The sequence below is a fragment of the Plecotus auritus genome (genome assembly GCF_963455305.1).
Source record: "Plecotus auritus genome assembly, chromosome: 1".
NCBI lineage: Eukaryota > Metazoa > Chordata > Mammalia > Chiroptera > Vespertilionidae > Plecotus > Plecotus auritus.
In genome coordinates, this window is record NC_137770.1 from 172,627,514 (window position 1) to 172,648,728 (window position 21,215).

At 40.8% G+C, this 21,215-nt stretch overlaps 1 protein-coding gene across 3 annotated transcripts in view; it reads left to right on the forward strand.

The window, feature by feature from the left end:
• Positions 1-206: 206 nt before the first annotated feature.
• PPA2 (inorganic pyrophosphatase 2) overlaps positions 207-21,215 on the forward strand; it is an 84,221-nt gene continuing 63,212 nt past the window's right edge. Inside the window, exons 1-3 of one of the 3 annotated variants that reach the window (XM_080666028.1) lie at positions 207-702; positions 15,474-15,538; positions 18,796-18,840. In XM_080666028.1, the coding sequence (XP_080522154.1) occupies positions 531-702; positions 15,474-15,538; positions 18,796-18,840 (282 nt within the window). In that variant the 5' untranslated portion in view covers positions 207-530. The remainder of the gene's footprint in view (positions 703-15,473; positions 15,539-18,795; positions 18,841-21,215) is intronic. The other 2 variants (XR_013960474.1, XM_080666029.1) reach the window with 2 other exon arrangements.

Consider the following 21,215-nt stretch of genomic DNA (forward strand, 5'->3'; position numbering starts at 1 on the left):
TACTTATTGTTTTTGCTCTGTCAGTGTCAAGGTCGTTTTCACAAGGAGGCCTGATCATTATGTCTCATAATGAAGTTGTTTTTTTTTTGTGTGTGTGTATGCTTGTTGCCAACACTGGGCAGGATCTAGAGTAGCGCCTGGCACAGTCACTCAATATTACGTCATTATAATAAAAATAATATGGTAACTCTGAGTACTGACTGCTTGAGTGAAGAAATGAACGCATGTGTGCATTAATGGCAGTGAGCTTCTCGGGGCGGTGGACCTTGTCTTGCTCATCTTTGGACCGGGGCTCGCGGGGGGTGCAGTGTACATTCTTGGCAATTCGCTGTGCTCTCTTGATTTCTCAAGATCACCGAGTCTGACCAGCATCACAGAGTCCCAGCGGCCAGCCTTGCCAGGACAGGGATCTAGATCCCAGCCCCGGGCCGGGAGTGACGACTCCGGGCGGCAGGGGGCGCCGGCGCGCGGCCGGGCTAGCCCCGAGCTCCCAAGCACCACCCCGCGAGGAGCGGACCGCTGCCGACGCCATGTGGGCGCTGCTACCGCTGCTGCGTACCCGCTGGGGCGGTCGCGCGGGCGCCCTCGTCGTCCGCCTGCGGAAGGGAGCGACCGCTGGGCCCGGACCACGCCGCGCCATGGCCACGTACAGCATGGAGGAGCGCGGCCAGCCCCACTCGCCCGGTTACCGCCTCTTCTTCAGTAAGTACTTCGCCGGGCCCGGCGGAGGAGGCTCGTGTATAACCTGTGCCCCCGCGCAGCCTTCCTTCCTTCCTCCCGCCCTCACTCGTTGGAGCCCTCCTCGGTGGCCTCGCGGTCCAGACCGCCTTCCTGCGCACGGGGGCCCGCACGGCGGTCGTCCCCAAAGGCGGGCGCAGAGACGCAGCGCGGCCAATGGCGCCCCCGCCCGCTTGCCCTCCCGAGTCGCGCGCGCGGTCACCCCGCCGCGCCCCGCAGCCTTTAGCCGACTCCGGGCCGCCCATCGGTTCCCTGCGGAGATGAGGAGGGCACGGCCCGGAGCCCGCCCACCGGCCCGCCCTCTCGCTGCGCGTAACCGAGCTCCTCCTCGGGAGGCGGCCTGCTATTGGAGAGGCGGGCTGGACCGAGAGAGATGTCTAGCCCAGCGGCGCTTCGTCGGGGACTCTGATGATCTCCCAGAATCAAATATTTACACTCTGAAGTTTCCACCTTGAATGAGATCCACGCTCAAGAGCCTCACTGGCTCCAGGGTAGCCCCCCACCCGTCCCCAAAGTGAGCAGGCCCAAGCCCAGAGGGCGAAGGACTTTCTTGGCGCCGAACTGGCCGACTAAGACGGGAAAAGACCCAGGTCCCCGTTATTCTCGCTTTTCTTTGCACCCAGATATTTCTCTGTGGCGTTCCCTATAACCTGAAAACGGCAAAGTTGGTAGCGATGCCGTCATGCTTCCTTGACTTCAGAGCCCTAGGGGTTGGGGGTGGAGTGTAGTCCTTTTTTCTGTGAAGTCAGCTTAGCAGCATCCCCCACCTGTTAGGAGCATCAGCTCCTGAGTGTCAGACCTAAGCTCGAACCCTTCAGCTCATAGCTTTGGCCCCAGACAAGTTTCCAAACTTGCTAAGCCTTGGTTTTCCTCATCTGTAAACTAGAGCTATAAAAATCACATGGCGCCCTAACTGGTTTGGCTCAGTGGATAGAGCATTGGCCTGCTGACTGAAGGGTCCCAGGTTTGATTCTGGTCAAGGGCACATACCTTGGTTGCGGGCACGTCCCCAGTGGGGGGTGTGCAGGAGGCAGCTGATCGATGTTTCTCTCTCATAGATGTTTCTAACTCTCTCTCCCTTCCTCTCTGTAAAAAATCAATAAAAATATATATATATTAAAAAAAAAATCACATGGCACACCGTATGTAAAGTGATTAGCCATAGGTCTAGCATGTAAATTACTATGATAATATCTGTAATCATGATCACGATTGATATCTGTAATTTATAAACTATTTACACATACCTGATCTGAGCTTAGGGTCGAGGAGTAGTTTATGTCAGAGAAAACGGAGCTTGCCTAAGGTCTTGTGATTATAATGCAACGGGTACTAAAATCCCCATTTTCTTAAAATTGGTTGCTTGTCCCCTCCATGCTACGTACATATTCTTTTTCATCCTTGTTTGGGCAAGACTGACCAGGTGGATAGGAACCCTCAATAAAAGTCCCACCTTTCTGCATGGATTGTGTTCCAAAAGGTTACAATGAGATGATTATTGGGAACAGTTTTTTCATAGAAAGTGGTATAAAATGGCAGTTAGGTTTTTAAGCAAAGGCATCTCTAAGGCATGATATGGTGAAGGTATTCTAGATTTGCCGTAAGTACAGTATTAATAATAGACAAAAAAACAGTGAATAAATATTTAAGAAGTAAGCTCAGGGCTGTTAGGCATGGCATTGAGGAGATTTAGTTATGAGCCCTGCTCTTGAGATTCATGACATCAGCATAATTAGTTAAGGAGAATATAAAAACACTAACAAATATTTTGTTTGAATGTTAGTTGAGAAAAAACAGTCTTGAGGAGCCTGGAGCATATGGCGTAGGTGACAAGCACTGGCTTTGGAATGGGGCGTCCCAGGCCTTCAGCCTGGCTCTGCCATGTACTCGCACTGTGTGCTGTTGGGCAGGTGATTGCTTCATTTCGTTCTCACGGGGACAGTTTACTGGTAGCTGTAAAATGAAGCAGTTGGCCTAACAGTGATCTTCAACGTCCTTCTCAGCACTGATATTCTTTTAAGGCATTGGATGACTAATAGATATTCTAACAACCTCTATTGAGGCAAAGCCTCTATTAGGGCATTTCTGAGGCTGTATTTTATATTGGCCGTTCACTGTGTATTTAAGACTTGTGATTTTTCTGTAACTAGCATGCCACAAAGAGAATATTTTTTCACTCTGTTAGGAAAAAACAGCAGAAAAGAAGAAAAAATGTTTTACTGAGGTAAATGGGCAAGAATTGGAAGAAAGGGGAGTGTGGTTTTGGAGAGGGGCCAGATGGTGAGAGAGTAATTGGAAGGTAGGTTGTTTAAACAATTTCTGAGCTAAACGCCAGATGGCATCCTTGGCCCAGGACTGTTAGTACTTGCTGGAAGGAGTAGGACAAAGTGAAAGGAAGCCCCTTTAGGGTAAGGGGGCAAGGGGAAAGCAGTAAACAAATAGCTCTTTATAAAGATGGTCACAGATGAGATATTTTTAATTCTAATGGTACCTGTATGCAGTACTAGAGTGCAGTTCTACCTCACTTCAAAGAAAAACATGAGTATAGCACTACTTGGCTGGAAAGTGTTGTTCAGCATTATGAAGGCGGAATCATTCCCCGCATTTCCAAATATATCTGGAATACCAGTGCAGTGGGAAGTAGACCATTTTTTAGCTTAATGTTTGTCAATGGGTTCTCAGCTGCCATTCAGAGCAATCAGAATAAGTGATTGATATAATACTTCCCCCCCCCTTTTAATTGGTGTTGAACTTTATAGAAACAGTATTAAAGTAAGAAGACACAAGCGCATCCTGATGGAATCAGCAGGCCACTTGGTGCCAGTCCTGGCACTGTTAGTAACTTGGTGTGTGGCCTTAGTGAGTCATTTAACCTTTCTGTACCTGATTTGATTTAACCATGGAAAGAAGAGATTGGACTAGATGATTATTTTCCAAACTGTACTTATAGTTGAGCACAAGCATCCCATGGATGTTACTGGGTTTTCTTTTAAAAAGGTCTTCATGGTTTAATAAATTAGCAGAACACTTCCCATTTTATCGTCTCTTAAAGTTCTGGGAATTCTGATGTCACTGTCCCAAACTTTGAACCCCAGAGTCCCGGTTTCTCAGAACATTTGTTAACATCTTAGTGACTCCTAGCGTTTCGTGGAATTTAGTTTGGGACATGCTGATTGAGATGATTTCTGAAACTTCCAGAACCAAGTCTAGACTGTTTCTACAATACAACGCTGAGTCAAAACGCTTAGGTTGTAGGCCTGGCTTGATTATCCTGGGTATCTGAAAAATGGGGATACCAGTAATAATTTTACAAAGTTGCTGTGGCAGTTAAATGAGACTGTGTATAGATATTTAATATGTTATTTCCTTTCCCATTTGACTTGAAGACATAAAATCAAAATTCTTACATCATTCTGTGAAAGGTGAAAACAATGGAATGTGGATAAAATTGAATATTTTGAATCTATTTCAATTTATTAATTTGTAGGTCTCAAGAGTTTTTTAATTCTTACTGCCCTGCAGTCTTGAATTAATTGTAAAATCATAATGCAGGTTATACTTATTACATGGGGCCAAAAACTACATGTCAGCATTCCCCTTTGATAGCCTGCATGTTTTGCTTGTTTTGTTTCATTAATAACTTGAAAATATACTGTTTTAGATTTTTAAAATTTCTCAAAGGATGGGGAGAAAATGTACTTTTCATAATTTGGATTTTTATTACTATGGGATAGGCAACTGGTTCACTTACTGAAACAGTGCTATGGATAATTGCATTTATTGAGAATGAGGATGAGTCATGCAGTTCTTTAACAATGAATTTTTTTTATCATTTATAGTTAGCATGTGCTTATGTTGAAATTACTATACGTTTTTCTTTTTAAATACATTTTTATTGATTTCAGAGAGGAAGGGAGAGGGAGAAAGAAACAGAAACATCAATGATGAGAATCATTGATCGGCTGCCTCCTACACACCCCCCAAAGAGGAACAAGCCTGCAACCTGGGCATGTGCCCCCACCAGGAATTGAACCGTGACCTCCTGGTTTATAGGTCAACATTCAACCGCTGAGGCACACCAGCGGGGCTAGGTTTTCTTTTTTAAGTTCATTGAGTAATAGGTAGAATCTGTCATTGACTGTACCATACATGGACCTCATAAACTTTCCTGTGAAGAATTCACAATATGTGTTTGAGTCTTAAATATCTGAGCTCCTGTAACCTTTTTTATAAAGTTGGCCCATATCATGGAAGTTGAATTGACACAATAGAACTTAATTGTTATTGTGTGAATGTAGAAAATTATATTTACTTGGTTTTTGTCATTACTAAAATTTCCAGTAAAAATCTCTCTAAGTGGTTTCAATAATAGTATGTTATAGTATGTTGGTCCTTGGCATACATGAGGCTATTTGTGGTATATAAATAAAATCAGATATAAGTTTCTCATTCTAGTCAATTTTCTCACTTGCTAATCCAAGTAATAAACTTTTTATCAACTTACTGTTATGAAAGAAAACTATATAGGTAACTTAAAACTGATAGAATAAAATTTCATTTCAGTCCAGTTAAAGGGAGAGTTTTGACACTGTTTGTCAATATCCATTATATTTTGATTGGTCTGATAGAATTCATTAGGTTATTCCTAAGGAGGCAGCCTGGTTTTTGACAACAGTGAGTACCTAGACAAGGTACCAGGGTGACTAAAATTGTTTATTTTATCTCCCTTCAAATAAATATCCTTTCAAAGTGATTGTAAGTAATAAAAAAGATACCCCTAAAACAATAAATAAAGAGCCATCAGAAGAAAAACAGATGGAGGTTTGGTTCTTGATGAAGCAATGTAGTGGAAGCCCCACCTGAAGTATATGTGCTAAGGGGTGTACTGTAGGAAGACGCTGGACTGATTTGCATGGACTTCAGGTCACGGATGGATTGATTTGATGTCATAGGATCTCAAGAGCACGAGAGTGATGTGGAGCTTAACAGAGTTTTATTATGGAATAGCACACAGCTGTTTACCATGCAGACATGGGGCTGGAGGAAAGGGCTAGATCCTTCTATAGAAAGTGAAGAAAATGTTTGGGGGAAGTCAGACAACCTGATGATGTTGCTGCCCCAGCAGAGCTGTCTTTGTTCTGGCCAAGTACCGCGTTTCCCCGAAAATAAAACATCCTCCGAAAATAAGACCTACTTACAGGTTTCCTTCTGAGTGAAATATAAGGCATCCCCCCGAAAATAAGGCCCCCAGGCTCTGTCTCAGAATGAAAATTAATTTACCGTAAACTGGTCGCTAGGGCCGCCCCGACTGGCGTCTAGCAACCAGTGACGTTATGCAGAGTCCTGACGTCACTGCTGTGTGGAGGCAGAGCGGAGGTCGGAGTGAGCGGTGAGCGCGGGGCGGGAGAGAGGAAGAGACTTTCGCAGATGCGTGTAGAAGAACAGGAGGATTAGAGCGGACGGGACGCGGCGAAGGTGGTGAGTGCTGGTCTGTCTCTGATGACACTACCTGATGCTCGCGGCCGCCTTCATGATGACTGAAGGTTCTCAGTCAGTGGCAGACCCTGCTCCAGCCCAGATCCAGGCCCCAGCAAGCCCAGTGACAGTCCCCAGGCAGGCCCCAGGGGGTAAATGTCTGATAAAGGGGTAGGGGGGATGTCTGGTGAAGGTGTTCAGTGGCACAGGGGTGGGGGGAGGGGGATCACTTAAAATGACACAGGAGGATCAGAGGGGGCAATCAAAATGACACAGGAGGATCAGAGGGGACAATCAAAATGACATAGGAGGATCAAAAGGGGTTACTAAAATGGTAATCCCCCCTCTGATTCTCCTGTGCCATTTTGATTCCCCCCTCTGATCCCCCCTGTCATTTTGAGTGATCCCCCTCCCCCCACCTTGATACCCCAATTCCTTTTTTTTACCCCTAGAAATGAGCGCAAAAAGAAAAAGCTACTCCGTGGAGTACAAGAAAGGAATCGTGGAAGACTCTTGGGGCCAAAATCTTACTGCTTTCTGCAAAGAGAAGATGTTGAGTATCCGATTGGTCCGAAAATGGCGAGCAGAGTATGGTAACCTCATTGAACAAGTGGACAAGGGAAATGCTAAAAAGCGCAAGTGTGGATCAGGTCGGCAACCATTATTTTCCGAGCTGGAAGACCTGATCTGTGAATGGGTTGTTGACAGGAGAGCAAAGGCTTTGGTTGTGAATAGGGCTCAGATTCAAGAATTTGCCCTTGCAATGGCACCACAGTTTGACATAGCCCCCGAAGACTTCAAAGCATCACAACACTGGCTGGATAATTTCCTTCAGCGAAGTGAACTCTCTTTAAGAAGATCTACAACATTGTTTAGGTTGGAAGATACTCAAGTTATTAAGCGAGCACTTGCATTCAAGTCCTTTATTGATGATGCTGACTTCTCTAAATACAATCTTTCCAACATGATTGCTATGGATGAAACTGCAGTGTTTATGGGCCAATCATCTCAAACAACAATTGAACAGCGGGGTGCCTCCTTGGCGTACATTCCCTCCACTGCTTACAAAAGTGCACGTGTTTCCTGTATTTTGGCAATTCGTCTGGATGGCACTAAAATCCCACCTTTAATCATTTCTAAGGGCAAGAAGGAAAAGATTGAACGTGTTTTGGGCGTTTTTATTCTTGAAACTGAAAAAGCCTGGGCCACACAAGCAGTTATAAGGAAGTGGGTCGATTTAATGCTGCCGCTTGTTATGCAAGGGAGCCAAAGAGGTCTGCTAGTCTGGGATGCAGCCAGCACTCACCGCGCTAAAGACATGAAGACATTTCTTCACGAAAGAAAAATAGATCAGATAATGATTCCCGCAGGAACGTCGGCCTATCTCCAGACTCTTGATATTGCAATAAACAAGCCATTCAAAGACAATTTGCGCATGGAAATTAATGACTACATTGAAAATAGAATGGAGAGAAATCAGCATGGAAACTGTGAAACCTAAACTGCAAGAAGTTGTGACTTGGGTAAAGAATTCATGGGAGAAAATCACTGACAGTTGCATTGCAAATGCACTGCGAGCAGGCTACCTTGACAAGAAGTACTCATTTAAAGACAGTGCTATTGCTAAACATGAGAGATTTGGTCCACTGATTCTGAAAGAAATGGAGTCACAAGAAATTCACCAGGAAATTCAGGAATTGGATTGTTATGATGATGTTCCAGAATATGATGACATGATTGTCATTGAATAAATGAGTAAATTCTTGATACTGTAGGATTCACAGTTTGTCTGGTTTGTGTTGACAACTACCGTACTACCGTACGGTATACAGGTAATAAATTTCCTTTATTTTCATTTAACAATAAATGTGTACCGTATTCTAATCCATGGAAAAATAAGACATCCCCTGAAAATAAGACCTAGCGTGTCTTTGTGAGCAAAAATTAATATAAGACACTGTCTTATTTTCGGGGAAACACGGTAGAATGTTAGCAACCCATGCCCTACCTGTACATGTCCACAGGAAGCTGGCCTTCAACAGTCCTCTCCCATGTATGTACACATCAGTTTTTTCCCCATCAGTTTTGCTAATCTCTTATTCTTAAACCAGAGGCCCGATGCATGAAGATTCGTGCATGAATGGGCCTTCCTTACCTTGGCTGCCGGCACCGCCTTCACTCCAGCTGGAGCCCCCTTTCCGTCTTTCCACACTGCCCAGAGGCCTGGAGCAGCTGGGACGGTGCGGAACGCCTGCGTTGCAAGTGTCCTGCCCTGCCCCCGGCCGCTCGGTGCCTGTGTATGCAAATTAACCCACCATCTTTGTTGGGTTAATTTGCATACTCACTCCTGGTTGGCTGGTGGGTGTCACGAAGGTACAGTCAATTTGCATCTTACTATTTTATTAGTGTAGATGTAAACCAGATAGTCAAGGATCACCTTCAGTCAGGCTTTCTTCACTGCTGCTCTACCAAACAGCTTTTGTCAAGGCCACATGTGACAAATTTAATGATCAAAGTTTTTATCTCTTGTGACCTTAAGGGTACTTTTCACAGTCATCACTTTTTCATACTTATTTTTTGCCTCTTAGTTGTTCTGTTTTGATGGCTTGTCCTTTCAGCAGTCTGCCCTGCTGTATCGTTCTGTAATTTTGAGCTTTAACCTTTGAAATGCTCCAGGGCTCATTCATTATCACACTCCTCTAACTGTTCTCTCTCTCTCTCTCTCTCTCTCTCTCTCTCTCTCTCTCTCTCTCTTTCTCTCCTTCTCTCCCCTCACCCCCCCTTCTCCCTTCCTATTTCCCTCCTTTCCTTCCTCCCCCTCTGGCAGGGGTTGGTGAACCTTTGCTGTGAGGGGGTCACATAGAAGGTGGACTGTGGGCAGGCCATACAAATCTCTGTCACAGCTAGTCAACTCTGCTATTGTACTGCAAAGCAACCAGAGATAAGTAAAAGTATGGGTATGACTATGTTCCACTGAAACTTTATTTACTGATATAAAACAGGCCGTGGGCTGTATTTGGCCCAGAGTTGGCTGACTTTTGCTATTACTTTAGCTCAGTGGTCGGCAAACTCATTAGTCGACAGAGCCAAATATCAACAGTACAACGATTGAAATTTCTTTTGAGAGCCAAATTTTTTAAACTTAAACTTCTTCTAATGCCAGTTCTTCAAAATAGACTCGCCCAGGCCATGGTATTTTGTGGAAGAGCCACACTCAAGGGGCCAAAGAGCCGCATGTGGCTCGCGAGCCACAGTTTGCCGACCATGGCTCTAGCTGATCCCATCCAGTCCCATAGCTTTAGCTACTATCTATGCCTCCCAGATTTGTAACATTTAGCCCCAGTCTCTTGAACACAGAATTTACTCATCCAGCCTTCCACTCTGTATCCTACTTAAATGTTTACGAAGCATCTCAAGGTTAACATGTACAAACCAGAAATCCTGACCCCCTCCCATTCCTGCCTGTTTTCACATCTGTAACCAGTAACCTAGGAATCATTCTTGTTGCCTCTTACTTTGACCCCATGTTAGTTCATCAGTCTCTTCCCTTAGCTCTGCTTTTAAATGTATCTAGAAGACAATTAAATCTCTGCACTTCTACCCCTGCCACTTTTTCCATGTAACCATCATCTTTCACTTAGCCAGTAGCTTCCTGCTTCCAGCCTTGTCCCCCTGTAGTCTGCTTTCCACACACAAGTCACCTTGACCCTTTTAAAATGTAAGTCAGGTCATGACCAGACTCTGCTCAAACCCCAGTAGCTTTCCATTTCACTCAAAATAAATTTTAAATATTTACCATGTGACCTAATACTCGGCTTCCTCTCTGAGTTCATCACTCACCACCCTTCCCTTTGATCATGTGTTCTGCCATCCTGCCTCCTTGCTGGTTCTCAGAAATGCTGTGCATATTCTTGCCTCAGCGCTCCGTGCTTGCTGTGTGTCTGCAGTGTTCCTCCCTACCTGTCCGCTCGACCACTTCCTCACTCCATTCAGCTCTGTGCTGCGTGTGACCCATCAGAGAGATCTTTCATGGCCTTTCAATGTAATAGTTTCCCCTTCCATTATTCACTCTTTTCTTTCCCTGATTAGTTTTCCTTTATGGTACTTCTTGTGCCTGATATCCTAAAAACATACTCATTTTCGTTGCTTTTGTAAATCCTTCTCCTCCTGAATATAAGTTCCTTTAGAGCAGGGAATTTGTACACCTAGTACCTAAAATAGTGATTGGTGTAATATTTGTGTTCAGCAAATATTTACTGCATGAATGGATTTATGGAGACCTTATAAATCAAATGGGAAAAGAAGAAAAAGAAGAGAACTCGAATTTTAAAAAGTCAAATGGGTGTCCTCTGAGATTTTAGAAGCTGTTGCATCTATTAAAAAGGAAGAGGAGGCTATAAAGAAAAGGCAAAGAACAAAAACTCTTGGAAATTACAGTATGGTTGTTAAGACAACTCAATAGAAGTTGTAGTGGGTTGAATAGTGTTCTGTTGTTTGAAGCCACCAAGTTTGTAGTAATTTGTTACGTTAGCCCAAGGAAATTAATACAGAAAAGTTTGAGTAAAGCAATCTACCAAAAAGTTTGAACAAAATATCAGAAAAAAAAAAAAAGAGGTTTGAATGGAACACATTCCAGAAGGAAGAAACAGACAGAATGCAGAAGAAATTATCAAAGGAGTGATATAAGAGATCTAAAAATTTAAGGACCCAAGTATTCTAAGTTCCAGACACAGAACTGTGAAATCTCAGAAAACTGACACTATAAAGAAGATCCTAATAAAAGTCTTGATAGGGGCAGGGAGGGAGGGAGAACAGGTCACTTGAAAGGGAATGAGAACTAAACTGGTATCTGACTTACCAGCAACACCGAGTGCTTGATGACTGGAGTATTGCCTTCCAAATTCTGAGAGAAAAATAATATTCTTCCTAGAATTCTCTCCCCAGACAACCATTAACCTAGAATGAAGATTGAATGAAGACTTGGGACATTTACCTCACATGCAGCCTTTGTTATAGAACACAAGTTAGAGATATGCTTCTGTAAAACAAGTAAACAAACCAAAAATGATGAGTGAATAGGATCTAGAAAAATAGTAAATCTTAGCTGGAGACCATAGAAGCAAAATCTTAGGATGCCAAGCAGGCATTCAGTCCAGATATCAGCAGGAGGTAAGTTTCCACAGGGAGCTGTATGGGTAAAGAGAGAATTCCATAGTTTTGATGGTGTCTGTAAAGCATTAAAACAGTTTATAGAAATGATTATGATTCACAATGGAAGAAGGGTAATTAGAAGCACAGGGCAAAATAAAAGCCGAACAAGAAAGGAAATTTAATTTTAACATTCTTCTTGGTTAAAAATCAACACATCGACAGTGCTTCTCAAACTTCCCTGAGCGTAAGAATTATTTGGGTGTGCTAAAAATATAGATATCCAGATTTTTTCTCCTTAAGTTCCTGATTCACTAGTATGAATGAAACCAGGGTCCGGAGATCTGTTTAACAAGCACTCTAGTTTTTTTCTTATCCTTAGAAAAAGTTTGGAAATACAGTTGACCCTTGGACAACATGGGAGTTAGGGATACCAACTCCCATGTGGATTTCTGCAAAATCAGAAATCCACATGTAACTATGGACTCCCCCAAAACTTTACTAATAGAGCCTTACTGATAACATAAACTGTAGATAAGCGCATATTTGTGTGTTATGTGTATTATGCATCATATCCTTATAATCGAGTAAGCTAGAAAAAGAAAAAGCTATTAAGAAAATCATAAGGCAAATACATTTACAATATTTTTTCATATGTTTTTATTGATTTTAGGAAGGGAGCGGGAGAGAAAGCAACATCGATGAGATAGAAACATCAACATTGATCCCCTGCCTCCTGCACACTCCCTGCTGGGGATCGAGCCGTAACCCAGGCATATGCCCTGACTGGGAACCAAACTGGCAGCCTCCTGGTGCATGGGTTGATGCTCAAACCCTGAGCCATACCGGCCAGGCTATGTTATTTTTTTGGGGAAAAATATCTGCTTATAAGTGGACCCGCTCAGTTCGAATTCGTACTGTTCAAGAGTCAACTTTTTATGAAAATAGGAAAAGCATAGAAAATTTAATATTAGAATATAGAACATTTTATCAGCCTTGATATGAAAATATAAAAGTTCAGGAGACAATAACTAGGAGTGAGAAGAATGAGGAAAGAGGGGTAAAAAGCTGATTAGTAGAATCAAGAAATACTGTATATGTTTGGTGGAACAAAGAATAAAGAGCTATAAAGTGTAAAGATTAGCTGATAGAGAGTTTAAGAAGAATAGGTTGAACTAAACTTATTTCTCAGAATTGGAATCAGTAGATAATTTCTAAAATGGATACAACTAATCATAGTTATATTATTTAGGGAGATGAATAAAATCTACACTAGACCTAAGTAAATTAAAGAGGTGAGAGTGGGTTGCTCTGATAGGCCTGTATTGGAGAGAGGTGGGGACTTCTGCTGTTTTAACCTTGCATATGCATTGTTCTGTTTAAAAAACAACAAAATAGATATTTTGAAAAGTAAATTGGCAACAGCTTGGTTTCAACTTGAAAGAGACAACTGATCAGAGCTTCACTAATTTACTCTGAGCCTCTGAGAAAGGACTGTCTGTCTCTAATGTGTGCTTCTATTATCTTTAAAGAGTGATGTACATTGCAGCAGTGCTTGCTGCATAGACCATTTCCATCTCTATGGCTCACAGGTATAATATGGATTACCCTTTCGTTTTATAGGATCAGGAGAGATAGTGCATATCTTTAAATCCACCTTTGGAGACTCTTAATATTTTAAATGGAGCATAATAGCACTGACCCTAGCAAATATTTAATGGAAGATTCTCATCATTCTTTTGTGCATTAGGTCAGTGCTTAGCTCTCAATGTGCCAGGAGAACTCCTTTTTTTTTAAGCTTACAGGCCGAGGGTGCTCCTGTGATGGAGCACAACCCTGTCTTAGCTATGGGCATAGCTCACTTTTTAGCACCTTTGTATCCCAGTATTTAGTACATTTCCTTTTACGTAACTAAATTATACATTGCTTAATTGAACAACGTAGAAAAAATTAAGTTTCCAATAAATTAACTTTATCAAGCTCAGGAACTAGAACTCGGGCTCCTGGCCTCTGCATGCATTGCTCCTGTGTGAATTTATTGGTGTATTGCTCACCCAAAGCATTATTATATGTGATCTAGAGCCATATTTTATATTCCTAGAAATAATTTTTATTACATTTTTATTTATACTATTTGATGATCTAAATATATAGTTATCTGAGTTAGACCATTCACTCATTTACATTCTTTTTACCTTCCAAAATGGCAATTAGAAAACAATTTAAACATATATTGTCATTACCTTAGTATTTAAGTAGAATGCTATTTAGATCCCAATTTAAAGAGCAGTTCTCACAGACCTTTAGCTTTTATTGATCACAGCTTAATATCTTCCTCAGCCTTGAGTGACATGCACTCAACTTACATCTTAATACATTTGTTGGGGCTTGTTCCCAGTTAATAGGAGTATTGGAGCTTTAGGGAAATTTATCACCAGATCTGTGTGCTAGAAGGTATCATTTACTCATTATATATATATATATATATATATATATATATATACACACATATATATATGAAATATATTTTTTATTGATTTCAGAGAGGAAGGGAAAGGGAGAGAGAGATAGAAACATCAATGATGAGAGAGAATCATTGATGGGCTGCCTCCTGCACACACACCCCTCCCTCCCCCAGGCATTGAGCCCGCAACCCAGGCATGTACCTTGACCGGAACCGAACCCGGGGCCCTTCAGTCCGCAGGCCGATGCTCTATCCACTGAGCCAAACCAGCTAGAGCGAGGTATCATTTACTCTTAATTACAAAGGCAGCCCAGCTATTCTGTCAAGTTTTCTGCCTTAATTTTAATAATGAATTTATCTGGTTTGTGCAGCATCCAGAATTCTTAGAGTTGAAATTATTGTTAATTTTCATCACAGTGGTAGTTCCCTAATGTAACAACTGAAGTAATCTGCTAAAGCAACAATTTTCAACCTCTTTCATCTCAGGGCACACATAAACTAATTAAAATTCTGCGGCACACCGAAAAAAATTGTTTTTTGCTGGTCTGACCAAAAATAGGTATAATTTTGATTTATTCATACCTGATGGCTATTGCTGTATTGGCTGTTATCATTTTTTTTTACAATCTAAGGGAAAAGAGGTGAATATCCCTGGCTAAATAGCCAGGTATTGCATGTTTTAAAAATTCTTGTGGCACACGGGTTGAAAATCACTGTACTAAAGGATTGATTGCATTTTTAAAAAATATTTTTATTGATTTCAGAGAGGAAGGGAAAGGGAGAGAGAGATAGAAACATCAATGATGAGAGAGAATTATTGATCGGCTGCCTCCTGTACACCCCACACTGGGGATCCAGCCTTGCAACCCAGGCATGTGCCCTGACTGGGAATCGAACCGTGACTTCCTGGTTCATAGGTCAACCCTCAACCACTGAGCCACGCCGGCTGGGCTAAAGGATTGTATTTTTATTCTCTTCAAAGTTCTACCTTATCTTTGTGACTTAAAGCAGAGAAAAGAATTACAGATCGATGATTGAAATAGATACATTTCAATAAAAGTGCCTGTTGGTTTATTGCATTTTATTTAAATTATACATATTTTTAAAAGTATTTAAAATACACATTTCAGTATGTAAAGAAGATAAGTAAGTTTCTGTTATTAAAATTTTTAAAAGAAATTTACCTTAATATTAATATTGTTATCACTTTGAGTGGAAAAGAATTATTCATTTATTTTATTTGGGTAGGACCTTTAGACCTTTGTTCATATGAATTCTAGGCAGAAATTGGGAATTCTGTTGTTCGGTTTCTCTTAGGAAATTGACATCAGTTTTAATGCAATTCACTTAATAAAGATTTTTCAAAATGACATTTTTCATATTTGGGATTTTAGTCTATTTTAGACATTTTCTGCTTTGGATGTTTAAACCACAGAGATAAGTAATGATTTCAGCAACCTAAATATGATTTATTTGGTGTATATTTCTTTTTAATGATTATAGTGGAGCAAGTTTTATTAAACTTTAATTGGGAGTTAGTTAATTTTGAAAATACTTTTAAAATCTTTTTAAAGTTTAAAGTGGATAAAAGTATACTTGCTCTAAAGAATGGGCTCATTCATTGTTTAATTGTTTGTTTTCTTTCCAGAGAATGAAGCTGGTCACTATATTTCCCCCTTTCATGATATTCCTCTGAAGGTGGACTCTAAAGAGGTATTGTTTTAACTTGTTTTGGGGAAGAAAATACGTACTTCTAGTATCACCATAAAATGCTTTTTGAAAGCATCTAGAAAGAAAAGAATGTGGTCACAAGTCAGGAAGGATATGAGTTACTACAACAGGATTGTAGCCTCCTTCATGAACTAGAATTTGTATGAGAATAGGATTCTGTCTGGAAGACTTAGGGAGAAAGGAATGGTAGTGGGCCATAAAACTTAGAATCTGGTAGGAAATAAAGATTTAAGGTTAAGAATTTAAGAGGTTAACAACAGGCTTATTTTTAATAATAATAATAAAATAATTAACATTTCACAGTTTTTTTTCTATTTGCTGGCCACCATGTGAACATATGCCATTTTATTTAATCCTTATGAGTTACTATTATCTCCAAGGACACCGAAGCTGAAGGCATTTTACTGACTTATCTAAGATCAAACAGCTGGTTAAATTCGCCTGCATTATCACAATAGGCGAGGGCTACTATTACCCTTATGTTGTTCCTTGCCCATGATCAGAAATCTAGTCTGTTGTGAAGGTGGAGTTTTTAACTAGCAATTCTGATCATAAAACTCATGGTCTTGAACCACTCTACGAAGCAGATGCTGGAAAAATAAAGTTGGAAGATGGTAATCTTTGAATAGCTCTTCTGGAACCTAAAATTACTTGACAGATATGAGCCAGGGAAGAATGTAAGTCAAATAGGAATGGGAGACCTGCTGCTGAAGGTGGTGCTGAGAGCTGAGAATGGCTCAGAATCATGGGAGCATTCGCCTAGCTGGCAAGATGGCATAATTGGTAGCGAATGTTAGTTATCCTCACTAAGTTGGAAATTCTTTCCTTAAAATGCCAGTAGTTAATTGGTTTATTTCATTACCAAATGTAGTGAGGGGCATGGTTCTTAAGTAAATAACCAGGACTGCATTCCAGGTTGAGGTCATATGGGGCTGGTTGATGGGGTTGGGCTTTCTAGATCAGTGTAGGGCAGAGGCCAGTGAAGTGGGAAGCTGCTTCTGATGCAAGAGTGGTTTGACCTTCTTGGTGTTACCTTGGAGGCCGAATATAAGGCATCATACTAAGGTTATGGAAGGCTGAAGTAGGATTTGTGCTGCCTTTTAGCCCTTCAGAAGACTAGACTGTCAATAATGATGGCAATAAGGAGAATAATAGTGAAGATTTATTGGGTGCTCATTGTGCTATGCAAAGCATTGTGCTCAGTGCTTGCTTTGCATTATCTCAATAGGTGAGGGCTATTACCCTTATGTTGTTAATGAGGTTAAGTGCCTTGCCCATGGTCAGAAATCTAGTCTGTTGTGGAGGTGGGATTTGCACTTAGGTGCTCCAACCCATAACTAGTACTCTTAACGGCTCTTGTGCAGTCCTTTCAGCTCATTACTTCTAAGAAGTGTTCAGCTACAGAACAAAGGGTCATATAATCTGGAGAGAGAAAGAAACCAAAGAGAGAGCAGAAAGAACTTCATTTTACTGTGTGTGTCCCTGTAAGTGTAAGGGTGTGCGTGTGTGTGTGTGTGTGTGTGTGTGTCCATCCATATGTTTTGTTCTGTTTGGGACAGTGAACTATCCAACCTAAAAATCTTGTGTTTCCCATCACCTCTCCTTGCTTTTGGCCACAAGTGCATGCGTTTACTTATTCATTTGTTCATTAATTTAATCCAGCGATTTCCAACCTTTTTCATCTTATAGACTCATTAAAATTCTGTGGCACGCCAAAAATATATTTTGTCTATCTGAAAAAAAGGTATAATTTTGATGGATTTACAAAAATAATAATAATAATAATTTCCTACACTTTTTGCTCCAAAGTGACTTTAAAAAAAAATCAGGTGCCTATACTTGTATAGAAGGATTTCTGGTACCAAGAATTAACCAATCAAATGCAACCTTATTATGTGGCATGACCAATAAGATACAACTCTATTATATCTCCTATATATATTTTATGATTCATCACAGGTCATTCACACCGGATGGCCATTGTTGTGTTGGCTGTTGTCATTTTTTAAAAGTTGACTATCTAAGGGAAAAGAGGTCAGTGCTCTTGATTAAATAGTCAAGTATTGCATGTTTTAAAAATTCTTGCAGCACACAGGTTTAAAATAGCTGTTTTAATCATTCAATAATCATTGATTAAGCCAGCCATTATTCCAGGCACTAGGAATGCAGTGGTGAATAAGATAGATATAGCTCCTACTCAGTTGGAGAAGACAGACAACCAGAAAACAGACATGTCAGTCAGATAGTGTTAAGTGCTGTTAAACTAGAACAGGGTAATGAAAGAAGGAGTGACTGGTAGGATTCTGCTTGCTGTACCATGGCAACATCTGTGTAGCTAACAAAACTAATAACATTGGGAAACATGTGGTAGGTAGGGTAGAGGTATGGAAGAAAGAGTGGACTAGAAATTAGCAGGCATAATATTCTGCCTAGGGAAGGATGGGTTTTGGGGAATATGAAAATGAGGATAGGGCAGGGCAAAATGTAACAAGATACGCTAGTGAATTCTGGGCACGTGGAGATTGATATGCACAGTGGTTGAATGAATATGCTTTCCCCGCTCTCGGCTGTAATGATTAGTTAGAACTATTGCATCTTGTACTTTGGGATGTGGTATTTTAGGAATAGTAATAATGTTTCACAGCAAACTTGGATTAATCATTTTTCTGTTTGTTTTGTTTCCTTAATTCGTCATCATTTTGGTGTGAAAGTTACATATAATGTGTATGAGCATTTCTGAATGGCATAGTTTTTCTTCCCAACCCAGCATATACTCTGTTTTAATTTAAAAGTGCATGGTGGAGGCACAGTAATCGCACCTTGGTGGGATTCCCAGGCAGGAGGTGCAGTCGAGTATTTTCATGGCTTGTTAGTCATGTTCCCTGAAGTTTCATTTCAATAATGAAATGACCGTTTTAAGTGCAATCACTGAAACTGCCAGTCTTTCCTTAAAGACTGAATGGAGCTTTTGCTTATTTTATAAAATCTAGGAGAATATACTTGAAAGAAATTTAACTTTTCTGATGATTCATTTTATGAAACACTTTGATGCCCCATGCACTTGGGGGTGCAAATACTAAGAGAAAAACGAACAAGCCTTTGGTGGGTTCTCTGTTTCATCAGGTTTCTGCACAGCATCTAGTGAGACGTTTATGCAACAGGCATATTTTCATGGCTTTGCGGTGCAGCTGTATTTTCATGACATGTTACCATCATAAATACCATCTTTTCTTTTATAGGAAAATGGCATTCCTACAAAGAGAGCACGGAATGATGAATCTGAGGTATACCTAAAGGTTTCTGTTTCTGTGAATCACATATATTGTCTATTAAAGACCTTGATGACAGTTTGCATTTGTAAAGTGCTTCTGAATTTTCCCCAGCAAGACTTTCGTGTGCAGTCTAATGTTTTTCTTCTTCTGGTATCACTTTAAGACACTAGTGATGCTATTACCATTTCACTTTTTTTTTCTTGTGGTAAAATATACATAACAAAATTTACCATTTTATTTATTGCACACTCTTTTACATGTATCTTAAAGTATTCAGTCATCATCTTTTTATTGTAAGGGATAATATGTTTTGACAGCTATTTTAGAATCCAGAAACAAGTCTTTTGGAGATAAAGAAAAAGATAGTTTTACCAACTGATATACTAAAATTTCTTGACTTAGGACCAGAACATTTGATTGATGTCTGTCATCCCATCTCTTGCTATTGATCAATGCCTTTTTATCTTGCTGATACCAGATTGTTTTTCTGTCACCTTCCTCAGCTTTCGTTTTCATTCCTAACCTATTCCCATCCATTCTCTTCTCTAAGTGAAACTTAGGACCCTAATTGGCTTCCAAACATAGCTATGGGGGTTAATTCCTACCATCTTTGCCTGTCATCCATCTTGTACTTTCCTAACCTGGAAAATGGTCCTTAAGCCATCTACAATGGAACCATGTAGGGCACTTACTAAAATTTTAGATTCCTGGTCCCATTCCATGTGTACTAAATCAGAATCTCTGCTTGATGGGAACTGGTTAGTCTGCATGTTGAAACTTATGTTCCAGGGTATCCTGTACACCCTGAACTTTGAGAACCACTGCCCTACATGTTGGGTAAAAAGTCATTCAGGGCCTCAGACTTTATAGGTTCCTAGAGACTTTGTGTGTTAACCTGGAAATAGTGGTTTCATTGGAAAAAATGAATTCTTCTGAGTTCATACACCTGACTTAAAATTTCATTTTTAGAACATGGTTTATATCAGAGACGGCGTGACTTGATTTTTTTATTTTTAAAAATTCTCTTCCATTTCCCTCATCCACCACCTCTGGCAACCACTTTTCTATGAGCTTGACCTTTTAAAGATTCCACATATAAGTGATGCCATGCAGAATTTGCCTTTCTCTGGCTTATTCAGAAAGCATAATGCCCTAAAGGTCCATCCATGTTATTGTAAATGGCAGGATTCCCTTCTCCTGGGTGAGTAGTATTCCACTGTGCATATGTACCATATCTTCTTTATCCATTCATTCATTGGTGGACACTTAATGTTGTTTCTATATCTTGCCTGTTGTGAATAATGCTGCAGTGAGCATGGGAATGCAGATAGCTCTTCAATACCCTATTTTTTTTGTGTGTGTGTTTTTCCCCTCCCTTTGTATAAATACCCAGAGGTGGAATTGCTGGATAATGTAGTTCTGATTTTAATTTCTTGAGGCACCTCCATACTGTTTTCCATAGCAGCTATACCAATTTACATTCCCATCAAGAGTGCATAAGAGTTCTTTCTACATCCTCACCAGTACTTGTTATTTCTTGTCTTTTTTATAACAGCCACTAGAGGCCTGGTGCACAAAATTTGTGCATGGGTAGGGTCCCTAGGCCTGGCCGGTGATCAGGGCTGATTGGGGCCTTTCGGCTGCGGGCCGGGGCCTCCCTTCCCCAGCTGCCGGCTGGGGCCTTCCTTCATTCCACGCTGCCCCCTGGTGGTTAGCACACGTCATAGCGAGCGATCAAACTCCCAGTCTCCAGGTCAAACTCCCGAGTGGACACTTTGCATATTAGCCTTTTATATATAGATAGATAGATTCTAACAGGAGCAAAGGGATATCTCATTGTGGTTTTGATTTGCATTTTCCTGATGACTAGTGATGTAGAGCACCTTTTCATGTACCTGTTGGCCATCTGTATGTCTACTTTAGAAAACTGTCTATTGTTCAGTTCTTCTTGCCATTTTTAATCAGGATTTTTTGCTTTTTTTTTTTTTTTTTGCAATTGAGTTGTATGAGTTTATATATTTTGGTTATTAACCCCTTACCAGATTTATGATTTGCAAATATCTTTGCCCATTCCCTAGGTTGTGTTTTTTTGTTGTTGATGGTTTCATTTGCTATGCAGAAATTTTTGTTTGTTTGTTTGTTTTAATCCTCACACTCAAGGTTATGTTTTTATAGCTTTTAGAAAGAGAGGAATGGAGAGAGAGAGAGAGAGAGAGAGAGAGAAAGAGAAAGAGAAAGAGAGACATTGATCAGTTGCCTACCATACACGCCCTGAACTTGCAACCTAGGTATATTCCCCAACTGGGTATGAAACCCACCATCTTTTTGGTGTAAGGGATGATGTTCCAACCAACTGAACCACCCGGCCAGGGCATCTATACAGAAGT